Source organism: Mirounga leonina, unplaced genomic scaffold (genome assembly GCF_011800145.1).
Source record: "Mirounga leonina isolate KUSES-001 unplaced genomic scaffold, KU_Mleo_1.0 Mir_175, whole genome shotgun sequence".
Lineage (NCBI taxonomy): Eukaryota > Metazoa > Chordata > Mammalia > Carnivora > Phocidae > Mirounga > Mirounga leonina.
This window is the reverse complement of record NW_023270453.1, coordinates 31,208,562-31,221,046: the sequence shown is the minus strand read 5'-3', so window position 1 is coordinate 31,221,046 and position 12,485 is coordinate 31,208,562. Positions and strand designations below refer to the sequence as shown.

Here is a 12,485-nt window from a genome sequence, read left to right as displayed (position 1 = left end):
AAGTCAAAGCTCTCAACCGGAGACCCAGGGTCTCCCTGGTGGCGCAGGACTGGGGCATTTCCTCCCTGAGCTAAACCCCTGCTCAATGGGAGAACATAGCAGCTCGAAGCTCAGCAAGAAATACATCCAACAGCGTTAGGAGTGTAAACAGCAGCAGATGTGGGGCGGGGGGGCAAACACTGACCACATTTTCTGCTGAAAATTCAGTTGGGAATTTGTGCTGTGACCTACATGACCCCAGCCTCCGCCCCCAGCAAATTTTCCTGTCCCCTTCAGGAACAGCAGAACATGACATATTTCCCAAGGATGAATTACTCTGCAGAAAACATTTTAATAATGTGCTTAATGACAGCACAACAAATCATTTAAGCCTTCACCAATTTGTGGTCCAGTTCCGCGGAATGAATTCTTGGATTCCAAGCCTCCCTCATTAACAGGCTTTCAAAAGAGCACCTGACATCCCCCCCAGTGTCTGGGGTAACATCTGCCACACACCACGTCTTGGCGCCCACCCTTCCCTGGAATGCCGGGAGGACGCAAACAACATGGGGCCCCGAAGGAGGTGGCTATTGGGGGCCGCTCTTCATCTGCCCACCATTCTGGGGGCAGACTCTGGTCTCCACCTGATACACAGAGTTCAAAATGGAAAAGAAATGGCCTGCTTTCTACCGTCCTGCTTTCTAATTCAGACTGTCGCTGGCATGGCAAGGAAGACAACGGGAGGCGGAGAGATTTGGAGAGCGAATTCAGCTGATTCTTCGACTCTCAAATTTGGGCAGATGGCAGAATACTTGGAAGTCATGATGCCCCTTGCAGAACACAGTGAAATCCGGACACATTAAAGTGAAAAAACAACACAGAAACGTACATGCAAAAGCAGGTCCTGTTGGATACTGGACTCTAGGCTGCACAAGCTTGAAGGTTTTAAGGAAGACTGATGAAGGAAAATGAGCAAATTCTACCCACTTGCTTCGATTCCCCTGCCCACCTTCCCTCTCCCGCCCAAGATGGAACAGGACCAGCTTTAGAAGTTCACCAGCGGACCAGCCTCGTAGAACACGCGTGGGAGCAGAGTGTGAGGGGAATGAATTGTGAGTAACAGAGAGTCTGGTCCCCCATCCCGCCTAGATGGAGCAGTGGGTAAGAGGCAGGACTGCAAACTCAAGCCTCTAGTGGGGGCCAGGCAGGTAACGCAAGTGAATGTACAAGAAAAACAGCCAGGGAAGGCCTGCTCGGAGTCCAGAAGACTATGGGAGCAGGCGGTCTCAGCGAGGGCAGGCCAGCACTGTTCCACTGCAGCCAAGGGAGGCTGAGGGGGAGGGGCCGAGGTAGGGATTCATCCGCCCCTGCTGCCCTAACACACAGTGATTTCTCACTGTTCTGGAGGCTAAAAGTCTAAGACCAAAGGGTGGGCAAATTGGGTTCCAGGTGAAGGTTCTCTTCCTGGCTTGTAGATGGCTGCCTTTCACTATGTCCTCTCATGGGGGGAGGGGGGAGAGAGAGAACTCTAGTGCCTCTTCCCCTCTTCTTATAAGGGCACTAACCCCATCATGTCACCCTTATAACTTCCTCTAAACCTAATGACCTCTCTAAAGCCCTACTTTCAAATACGATCAGATTGGGGTTAGGGTTTCAACATAGGAATTTTGGGAGGACACAAGTGTTCAGCCCATAATAGGACATGACCAATTCTGATACCTGATTTTCTTTTTTTGACACCATCTATTTGTCTGTTTGTCTATTTGACACCATCTAATAGACAACACAAGCCCACTGTACTGGTCAAATGAAACAGGTCAGAGGGGCCGGCTCAATCCACAGGCTGCAGGTTTGTCCCGAAACATGGGATACGGCGCCAAATAGCCCGGGCTCCCCATGTGCTGGCTGGGTAACCCTGGGGTCAGCAGGTAACCTCTCTGGGCCTTACTCTCCTCAGCACTTTTTTTTTTTTTTAAAGATTTTATTTATTTATTTGAGAGAGAGAGAATGAGAGACAGAGAGCATGAGAGGGAGGAAGGTCAGAGGGAGAAGGAGACTCCCTGCTGAGCAGGGAGCCCGATGTGGGACTCGATCCTGGGACTCCAGGATCATGACCTGAGCCGAAGGCAGTCGCTTAACCAACTGAGCCACCCAGGCGCCCTCTCCTCAGCACTTTTGAGGGGAAGCTTATCCAATTGCCATGTTACTGGCAAGTTTATAAGGTTCCTAATAGGTTCGGGCACATAAGCTTGCCAGGACACTGGCAAGTTTATAAGGTTCCTAATAGGTTCGGGCATATATAAGAACCTAATAGGTTCTCAGGAAGACTGGATGAGATCAAGCAGGGGAAACACTCAGCCAGTGCCTATAGTAAGTGCTCAATAAATGGAACGAGGCAGGCGACACCATCCTTACACAAGTTCACTTCTGTTAGTAGCTAAAAGAGGTTTTAGAATCCTAAATTGGCATTTGAAAGAGCTGAGGAAATCTGCCAAGATTTATAGGAATAATTCTGCTTTGTGGGGTTTATTTCCTTAGACAAGAGAGTTGTTTTAACTAGAAATTTCTTAGGGTGAGCTCTCGAGCACAAGGCCAGGCACACTGTTTTCTGCAGGCACACACAAAGAGGAAATTACCATATGGAGATTCACCCGCATGGGCGCATTTGGCCAATGTTCATCTTCCATTGCCCCAAAATGAACCAATCTGCAAGCTCTGACCTGGAATCCCAACTCACTCAAAAAAGACAGAGGACAGGGCAGCGTAATGTGGACTGCGAGGAAAGCCAGAGGGGAAAAGTGGCTTAATCCCAACTGGAGTCTAGATTAGGGTTTACTCAGAAGTCTGGTGTCAATACTGTGTCATCTGCCACAGTCTCTTACTGAAATTCTTTGTATTTTTTAAAGCCCGTGACATCAAACCCTATGTTCTCTGTGCTAATTAGGCACAAAAGGTTTCTCCCGCAGCTCTGATGAATGGCAACCGGCACGGCCGAGCTCACCCCACACACTGAGATGCTCAGTGAACGTACAATTTCCACCATCCCGCAGGCTGATGTTTGGTAAACACTCAGCCAGAGACGCTGGGGCTGCCCATACCCGGCAGGAAGGACACCAGCTTGCTGTTATCAGTCGTTCCTCCTTCTCAGATTCGGGCAGGCAGCCTTGCCTTGCCTCAGGGTCTTAGGACCGACTCTCTAACTCGGTTTTCATCAGAAAATTTCGCCCAAACTCACAGGACTCAGGGACAGGTTAATTTCCCCAGCCAGGGGGCTGCCTTTAGAAGAATGGGAATTCCCCTTGTGAGCTATTACAGCGCTTTCAAAACAGGGAAGCCAAGGCCCCAGCATCACAAGTAAATGAGAGAAAAATGTAGTTTCCCATCTGGTGCATCCAGGAAAAAAGGTGCCTTTTACCTGAGGCAGAATACAGGCTTTGTCTTCTCACAAAAGCCCTGATACAATGAGAAAAACATAAGCAAGCTGCAAGCAGTAAGAGGGGCAGTCAGGCCAGTGTCTGTCTGGTTGGAAGTTCAACCCGGAAATGCTGGGAAGTGTGACCCAAAGGCGCCCCTATGGACACAGGCAGAGTAAGCTTCTGGTCTGAAGTTAGAGCATCACTGGTAATGAGGACAGGCCCCCAAGCCCTTACATGCCGTTTTTGAGAGGTAGACTACAAAGCAAGTCTTATTTACCCTGAGCCATCACACAGACCCAGACCAGTGCTTCTCAACTATCGAATCCCAATCTCGTTTTTGGGGATCCACAGGTTTGCCATATGGGGTTTTCCATCTCGTGTCCATATGATGCTAATACTCTAGAAATGATATGATTATGTTCTATAGCATCTGAAGGCTCAGTAAAAACCAAAGTCTGCTCCATCACCTCAGTCCCAATTCCAGGGTATAGATGGGTCAGGCTAGTAACAGACTTAACAGCACAGAGCGGACTCATCAGTGATCAAGTAGTGACACCAAGTGATGACCACCTGCCCCGAGGTGCCACACAGACGCTCCCCAGTAATGGGATCAGAGAAGAGGGGGCAGGGAGGCCGCACGGAGACACAGGGGCACCACGCGGGGCAAGCAAAAAGCACGTGCTGCGTACCATTGTGAGCAAAGCCTCAGTGTCAGAAAAACAGCGACATCCACTGTGTTGACAATTCTGAATGGTAATGATTTTGTAAGTGCTTGACACGTCAACCAACGGCTTTCGTTTTCACTTTTATGACATATAAGAACAAGAAATTTATACCTAATTTTAAGTTAGGTCACACTTAAATTATTTTCATATTAATACGACTTAAGTCAGTAGCAGTGGCAGTCTGAGAATGTTTCCTTGCGTCCATTAGCCACTGAGGCAACAGTGATGGACCGATTTGGTTCTGGAACATTCTGTGAGCTGCAGAGAAAATTAACCTCTCCTTTGATCAGAAAGTAGGAAGTACAAACCGCAAAGGCCTGCATTTAGTTGCAAACCTCAGCTCAACCATGCTCATCTGCAGACTCGCGGTCTCGAAGCCCTTTCCGAGGTCTGCAGCATCCCAGCTCATGGCTCTGGGAACACCTGGGCCCCAGCGCGGCGAGGACACACACACACTTCGCTGGCCAACCTCGGGGGAGGGGAAGGACGAAGTGCTGGGCGGAGGGCCCACGGGAACCGTACTTACACAAAGAAGGGCATCAGCTGCACGAGGGTCTCCTTCTTGGGGCTGGCAGCGAACTCGGGGGCCACCTGGATGACCTTGTTCATGACGCTGCGCAGGTAATTCTGGAGCTGCTTCCTCCGCTCCTCCACAAACTTGGCATCCTGAAAAAACACACACAGGGATGCTCAGGCGTGTTCTCTTTGCCCATCCAAAAACTGCCCATAGAAGACACAGCAATCCATCACACCAGACAGACAGCTAGTGGACTGAGTAACTGCCACATGCAAATGGCATCTAGGCTTTACGTGGGCCATCCCACTGAAGAACAGGGAAGACGCTCATGATACTCCTACTAAGAGAGGCACAGCGGGTCCCTACAACCACCCACGGTGTGTTCCCATGAATGAATGAAGTCTTACAGCTGTGGCCATTATGTATGCAGCACCTACAAGGAGCCAAGTATGCTGATGGGGACTGAACCAAGAGCCCAGTGCTCACGCTGTGTCACTGGGGGAGGTCACAGGCCCGTGTGGGACACTCCAACAGACCCAGGGACCACACAGGCCAAAGTAATTATTCATCCCACTAAAGGCTGCCTTCTGGAGACCACGCTTAATTTGCCAACATGGGAATTTTCCAAAATATGAATCAGTCACCGCTATTTAAGAAAGGTTTTATTGATAAACAAATTGCACCTCCTCTTAAAACACGAGGCTACGTGGCAGCAGAGGGCCCCCCAGGCTGTGGCTGGGCAGCAGGGCTCCTGCGGCAGGCCCGGGCCCCCAGGTCCATGCAGTCTCTCCAGCCCTCTGCGCTCCAGGGCTCTGTGCTCCTGACCCTCCTCACTGCCACCCCCCACTCCACCCCCGTGTCTGCCTGGCCCTCGGTGGCAGTGCCGGCCTCACACGTGTGTGCCTGCAGGGCACTAGAACTCGGACCTGTGTGATGATCAGCCATCCCCGGGTCTATATCCTTAATAATTTTGAAATAAGGGGCCCCACTGATTTTGGAGCCTTCCCTGCTCATTCACATTTGCACTGGGGGCCCTGGCTTACCACCAAGACACCCTGGCCAGCACGGGGGCAGGGCAGGAAACTCTGAGAGCCACATGGGGTGAGCAAAGGAAGAGGAGAGAAAGGACAGGAGGAGGACTGGGGTCATGCATCCTCACGAGAGCATGAGAGGAGACGTACTCTGACTCATGTCACGTGACAGATGAAGAAGTGGCAGCACCAAGAGGGTCTGGGTCGCATGTGCATGAATGAGGTCCCAGAGATGGAGCAGGGCACTCCCCCCCCCCCCCCCCCCCCCCCCCCCAGCACAGAGCCGTCCCTGGGAGGGGTTTGGCAACAGTCTGCTGAACACGGCTGAGCTCAGAGGCCCTCAAGAACCTGCCCAGAACCTGCCCTGATCTCAGGATTAGAGTCCCCACAAAGCCAAGGCCCTGAGCACGGCAGGGAGATTCTTTAAGTGCTGCCCGATTTCGCAAACAAAATTACAGGATGCTGGGTGATAGCTGAATTTCAGATAAACAATGCATAATTTCTCAGTATTCATAACTCAATATTCAATAATTCATGACTCAATAATTTCTCAGTATTCAACTACGTACCACACAACATTGGGACATACTTGAACTAAGAAATTATTCATCGTTTATCTGAAATTCAAATTTCACCGGGCATCCTCTGTTTGCTCTGGCAGCCCTCCTGGAGCACCAGGACGGAGGAAGGGTTATGGAGCTGCGGCTGCTGCCAAGCCCGCCCCCCCCCCGCCCGGCCCTTTCCGGGTCCCAGCAAGGTCTTGCCCAGAGCCACCCCTGCGGCTGTCTCAGCGCGACCCTCCTCCGGAGGGTGAGAGCACTGAACGCGGCCGGCCTGGGCGGGGCAGGGGGGTGGGGGGTGCTTGGGTCCCCGCTGCCTGGAGGGGGCGCGCTGGGCGGGGAGAGCAGCAGGTCCTGGGTCCCCTGCTAGAGCCGGCCGCTCTGTGGTCCTGCATCACTGTGCAGTGAGAAGCTCCTCCCTGGGAAGGCTGTTAACATGCCAGGTGAGCGCCGCATGGAGCTCGTGAGGCCTGAGTGCTCAGCAGCACAAAAGCCCACAAGGCCCGCCTGAGAGCCCGTGGCGGGACAACAAAGGAGCCCATCAGCCCCAGGGGAGCTGGCAGAGGTCTCCCCCTTTCTGCAGCAGGGAGAGTCAGCATGCCCTTAGAGCAACACGCAGAGACGGCAGACGGCTCCTCACGCTGCCTGCAGGGTTCGGATCCCAGGGAGGCGAGGACACGCAAAAGGGAAGGGAGAATGCCGCCCAGGGGTCGAAAACACCCGTTTTGACTTGTCTCAGAGCCTCCTCTTGCCCAGGTCCCGGGGGCTCCAGTGACGTGGCAGAAAGGTTATCACCCTGGAAGAATCCCAAATCCCTGCATGTACTCATTCCTCCAGATGGCCGGTGCCTGGAAACCCAGGCAGCCCCTGAGAAGACCCCACATTGCAGCAATCTCACTTTGACAAGTGGGCAATTTTTACCCAAGCGATTCAGAATAAGCAAAGGTATTTGTGGAATCTTTATTCATGCTCTGTGCTCAGCGCGTTTCTTGCCTCGCATGCTTACAACCCGTCTGAGGCTGGAAACAAGCTGAGAACGGGCAAGGAACATGCCCGAGAGCGCAGAATCGGGAGGCAGATGAGCAGGGTCCCGGGTCTTCAACCCGTACAGAGTCGGAGCCGCCCTCCATCCAGAAGACATTCTTCAACTTATCAGAAGAAAAAGCTATGAGCCTTCCACAGCATAGGCCTCCCCAAACCAGGATTCAGTTCAGAGAAATTCCACTCGGGGGTCAGCACCAGCAGAAGCTGCTGACCATATGAAGAGAAGAAAGCCGTGTGTCACCTTGGTGCCCAGCGGCCAACCTCTGCCCAGGACATCGCTTCCCTCGGGTCTCAGTCTGATCTGGAGGTGCCGACACCCCGAGTCTCCAGAGAGATCACAGTGGGGCAGGGAAGATCTCAGAACTCTTTGTGGAAGACTGCATTTTTTCCTCTGTCATTTCATTTTTACTTTATTACGGAAATTTCAAAATATGGCAAAAAGCAGAGCAAATCATACCAGGAATCCCCATAACCCTTTACCTAATAAAGTCATAGCCCTTTTCTGTATTTGCTTCATCATTGCTACCTTTTTGCTGAGGCCTTTTACAGTAAATTATAGTCATCGTGACATCTCACCACGGGGGGCTTCGGCATGTCTTCCTAAAACATGAAGAACGCTTTCCTACTTAACCACAATACCATTAGCACCTCTAACAAAATGAATGCTGATTTGCTGGTGTTAGCTCATACGCAGGCCGCGTTTAAACATTTCCGTTTTCAAATGTGTCTATTGCTTCTCCAATTTTTTAAAAAGGGGCTGTCATCCATCCCAGAAGGAAGCCGGTGACTCCAGTAGGCTGAATGCCAACACTGTCCAAAACAGACTCCCCCTCGGGGATCCGCCGGGTTCTGACCCTACTGGTGAAGAAGACTCTACTTTTTCCACCACAAGCTGCTGGTGGCTTGTATGGCCTAAAAATATTAAAAACAGGATATTTCTGCAAAATCCAGATTCCTGGCCTCCCTTGAAAACTGAGCAATCTTGCTCTCATTAGCTGGAGGCACAGTGCCACCACCCCTCCCAGTCTGCCCCGCCTTGGTCCGATCCCCTGCCTGGCCTCTTGGGCCCCTATAAAACCAGCCAAGAGACCACACTGTGGGATGATCGCACCCGATGACGTTCCCTCAGGCAGGCAGAGCGACCTGTGTTGCCATTTACCAGCTCCACCATCAGGTGGCTAAACCAGGGGGCAGCCTTAGGCTTCTCATCCGTAAAATGGGGATAAGGATGGAGCCTACCTCATTCGTGATAACCTAGGCTAAGCCCCTGGTAACGAACATCATCTGCCAGGCTGCGACAGATGATGATTCATAGATGTTCCGCCAGGATTTTTCCCTCAAGGCATTTCTATGTGGACAGGGGGGATAACAGGCAGGCAGATGGTGGATGTCGAGGCAGGGGTAAGTGCTATGAAGCGGTGATTCACGGGTGCTCAGGGAAGCTCGAAGAAGTTTGCAAGAGGAACGGAGAGAGGGTTTTAGTCAGAGGAAGTCACTCCTGAAAATACTGCTTTAGCATCTCTTGGAGAAAAGACACGTCAGTCAGAGGGTGTAGGTGGGTCCCCTCAGGTGGGAACAGACCTGCTAAGGAGAGGGAAGAGCAAATGCAAAGCACAAAGGCCCCGTAGCTGGGCTCAGCCATGTGAGCGAGAGCAGACGAGTGGCAGCCGGGGTGGACCATGTACAGCCTCGGAGATCATCGGAGAAGGAAACAGGTCGGAGGAGGGAGGTAGGAGACCTGTGATCTCACAGGCATTTAGGAAGACCGCTCTGGGGGACATTGGCTGCAGGCTGCCTTCGACAGAGAGCTCTTTCAAAAGTCTGTCACGACACTGTCCTAGCTCAGAATTGTTCAATGGCTCCCTGTGAACTCTATCCACCTACCAGCAAGCATGTCTAAACCATCAGCACGGCTCACAGGGAGCTGCACAACGTGGCCACAGCCAACCTCACTTCATGTCTCCCTGATGCCCCTTTAGCACCCACCCAATACTGTCAACGTATCTGCCCCCTCCCCCGCCCCCACTCTCTCCCCGTGTCACACACACTCTCTCTTGGTGCCTTCTAGCCTTTCCAGAGCTGTTCCCTTGGCCTGGAATACCTCGCAATTTTGGTGTCTGCTCTTGGGCCACCACCTCCAAGAAGCCCTCCAGGACACACTAGCTAATATTGCTCTGTTCTCTCTTCTTCGTGGTCCTCACGGCTGCCTGGAATGGTCTTGCTGACTCATCATGTGCCTTTTGCTCCCCCACTCCCCTCGTCAATCGTAAGTCCCAGGGAGGCAGGTCCATTACCTGTCTTGTTCCCCCCGTATCACCAGAGCCTAACACAGTGCCTGGAGATCATGAGAAGCCCCATAAACTCTTACTGCAAGAACAAATAAACACAGGGGATGAATTCAGGGGAGGAAAGGCAGGCCACCAGGCAGAACGGTTTGAAGGCTGTGGCCAAGTCCAAGGAGAGAGGACAAAGACCCCTGTGGGGAGTGGGATGGAGGAAAGGAGGCTGGCCTCCACACGGCCTTGGCCAGCAAGCTGAAGACAGGTAATAACTGCACAAGGACAGGGAGTTGGTCCTTCGGAGTGGGGCGCTCGGGAGGAGATCAGTGTCCTGTCGGAGCCTGCCCCACAGGGTTGGGTCAGCGCTCAAAGGGCCATGACGTATTTCTGAGTTCACTGTTGGGCTCCGGGGCTGCAGCCTAAATGTGGTGCAAGAAGTGGCCACAGTGGATGGAAGCTCAGCTCACGGAACCTGCCAGACTCGTCCGGGGGCTGCTTGTGAGCCCTCGCGGCCATGGCCCGTGGCCCTGCTGTCGTTTCTGTGATATTCCTATCACAAGGCTACTCTCACTCAGCGTCTAGAGCCGTTAATAGTCCTGGGGGTCAGTCCTGCTGCAGAAAACAACACTCAGGGCTCTCTGGATGGGAGTATTTTCTTCCCTCCAGAAAAGGGTCATTTTGTTTTGAGCCTCAAGAAAATAAAGGCGCCATGACGTTAAGAATGGCAACTGTCAAGGGGCGCCTGGGTGGCCCAGTCGGCTGAGCATCCGACTAGTGATTTCAAGCTCAGGTCATGATCTTGGGGTCAGGAGATTGAGCCGGGCTCAGCGTTCAGCGGGGTGTCTGCTTGTCCCTCTCCCTCTGCTCCCCTCCCTGCTCCCGCTTGCTCTCTCTTCAAATAAATAAAAATCTTTAAAAAAAAAAAAAAAAAAGAACAGCAATTTTAAGAAGAATGGATATGTAAACCAGGCCATGAGCCATGCTTTCTAGAACAAATGCTTGGCCCCCGACCCCCCATGTTCTGACACCGTCTCCCCGGGGCCGCCCTTCCTGTGAGCTGCCTGCTGGTATGCAGAGGTGACTCTGTAATCCCGAGTTCCTTTTCATTCTCATCTAAGGACATCATGGTGTTTTATAAAATAAATTAGAGGTCTGGCTTCAGGAGCGGCGAGCGGCTCAGGCCCTGTCTAGAGACGGCTACTCCAGAGTCTGCTGACCTGACACACTGTCCCTGGCTGGAGAATTCTGGAACACTGATTAGACTCCCAGGGAGCCCAGCAGGAGGATCCTCTGGCTACAAGATCCCCTCCCCCATGCCCAATTCTGAGCAGACTGGAACAAGGGAACAAGGGAGACAAACTTCCCAGCATCCTTGTGAGGTGGGAGCCATGGGCCAGGCCTGGCAGATGCCACATGAGCCAACCACGTCCAGGCCTTGCCAGAAGAAGGTGAGGACCCTGTGACCCTCCCCTCTCCCTTCTCTTCCCTTCCTCTGGGACTGTGGAGGTCATAGGGGGAGATGGCAGAGCCACTCACCAGGAAGCCATCCCCCCTGCACTGGGTGTGAGCTGAATGAGAACTCAACCTCGTTGCCGACAGCCAGAGACTTCCAGATTTGCACCACGCGCTGTCAGAGGTCCTCCTGCTAATTCTGCAGATTCCCACGGGGCACGTTCCCTGGAGATTTGCTGCACGCCTGCCTATGTCCAAGGCAGCATGCTTTGAATGTACCCCTGGTTAACAAATGTGGCCCCTGCCCTTGAGAAGCTTCCAGGCTGGTAGGGGAAGCGGACAAGAAGCAGGTACACGAATACATCATGGGAAGCGCTGTGGGAGAGCTGCGTATGGGATGGATAGGAGGAAGGCAGACAGACTGGCCAGGGTTGAGGGGGGAGGGAAGGCCCCTGGGAGGGGGTACCTTCAAAGGTGAGACCAGAGGAGAGAGAGGAGGGCAGATCTAGAGGAAGGCGGATCAGTGGGGAGGCCACTGGGGTCACCCAGGCAAGAGGCTCAGGTGGCGTGGGCCAGGCTGCCAACCTGGGAAGGGAAGCAAACGCACTCAAGTTCTCAGTCAGACGTGCGGAAGGGTTGGAATCATTCGCTTACTCATTCAATGATCCAGTCACTCCCTGGTTCATTCATTCATTCAACAGACATCGCTCGGGGCCTACTCTGAGCCAGGCACTGTGAATACAAAGGGAGAGCAGGCCTGGGTCCTGACTTCACAGAGCTTCCAGCTGGCTGGAAGAGGTAGGCAAGGCAGTGAGCACTGCACCCGTGACAAAGGTGTGCGCAGGGTCTGCTGTGGGGCACGGGGGGCTTCCCCAGGGGCTGGCACTCTTCACACGCAGGAAGCAGCTCCTCCTCGGGCACCAGGCTGAGCACACCTCGGCACGGTTTCACTGCGTTCTCAGATGCCCACTGAGACAGGCACTTTCGAGAGAGGCCGTGGAGGCAGAGGCTGAAGCACCAGGGCCCACACGCTCACAACGACGGAGCCCGCTCCCTGGGCCAGTGCCCGTATCTGGCTGCCCCGAGACAGAGGGAGAGAGACGTGCTGGTCAGGGAACGGCCGATTTGTGCCAAGGGCCACAGTGGAGAAGACCCGGAGGCAGGAGCAGAGCAGGGGCAGCAGGAGGGGCAGACCTGGGAGGTCACCTTTGAGAACGTGGACTCTGCCCTCGGGGCAATGGGTATTTTTAAGCAGGACAGTAACAATCAGCTATTCCTTCCATAAGACAGAGAAGTTCTGACTCCGGTGTGCAAGAGCTCTGTTCGGTCCCTCTCACTCTGCTTTGTCTCGGAGTACTGACAACCAGCCTTCTTCCTTCCAGGATGGGTCAGCTGCGAGGTGCGGACGCAGCTGATCTCAACCGCAGGCCTGGGCCCACCCTCCTGGGACATGGGGACAGGCGGCACCGTACGCATGCTGCA

General features: G+C 53.3%; 1 protein-coding gene across 1 annotated transcript in view; it reads right to left on the bottom strand.

The window, feature by feature from the left end:
• The window catches only part of SNX29 (sorting nexin 29), a 497,051-nt gene that overhangs the window by 49,582 nt on the left and 434,984 nt on the right, over positions 1-12,485 (bottom strand). Inside the window, exon 19 of the mRNA XM_035022295.1 lies at positions 4,647-4,786. Within this exon, the coding sequence (XP_034878186.1) occupies positions 4,647-4,786 (140 nt within the window). The remainder of the gene's footprint in view (positions 1-4,646; positions 4,787-12,485) is intronic.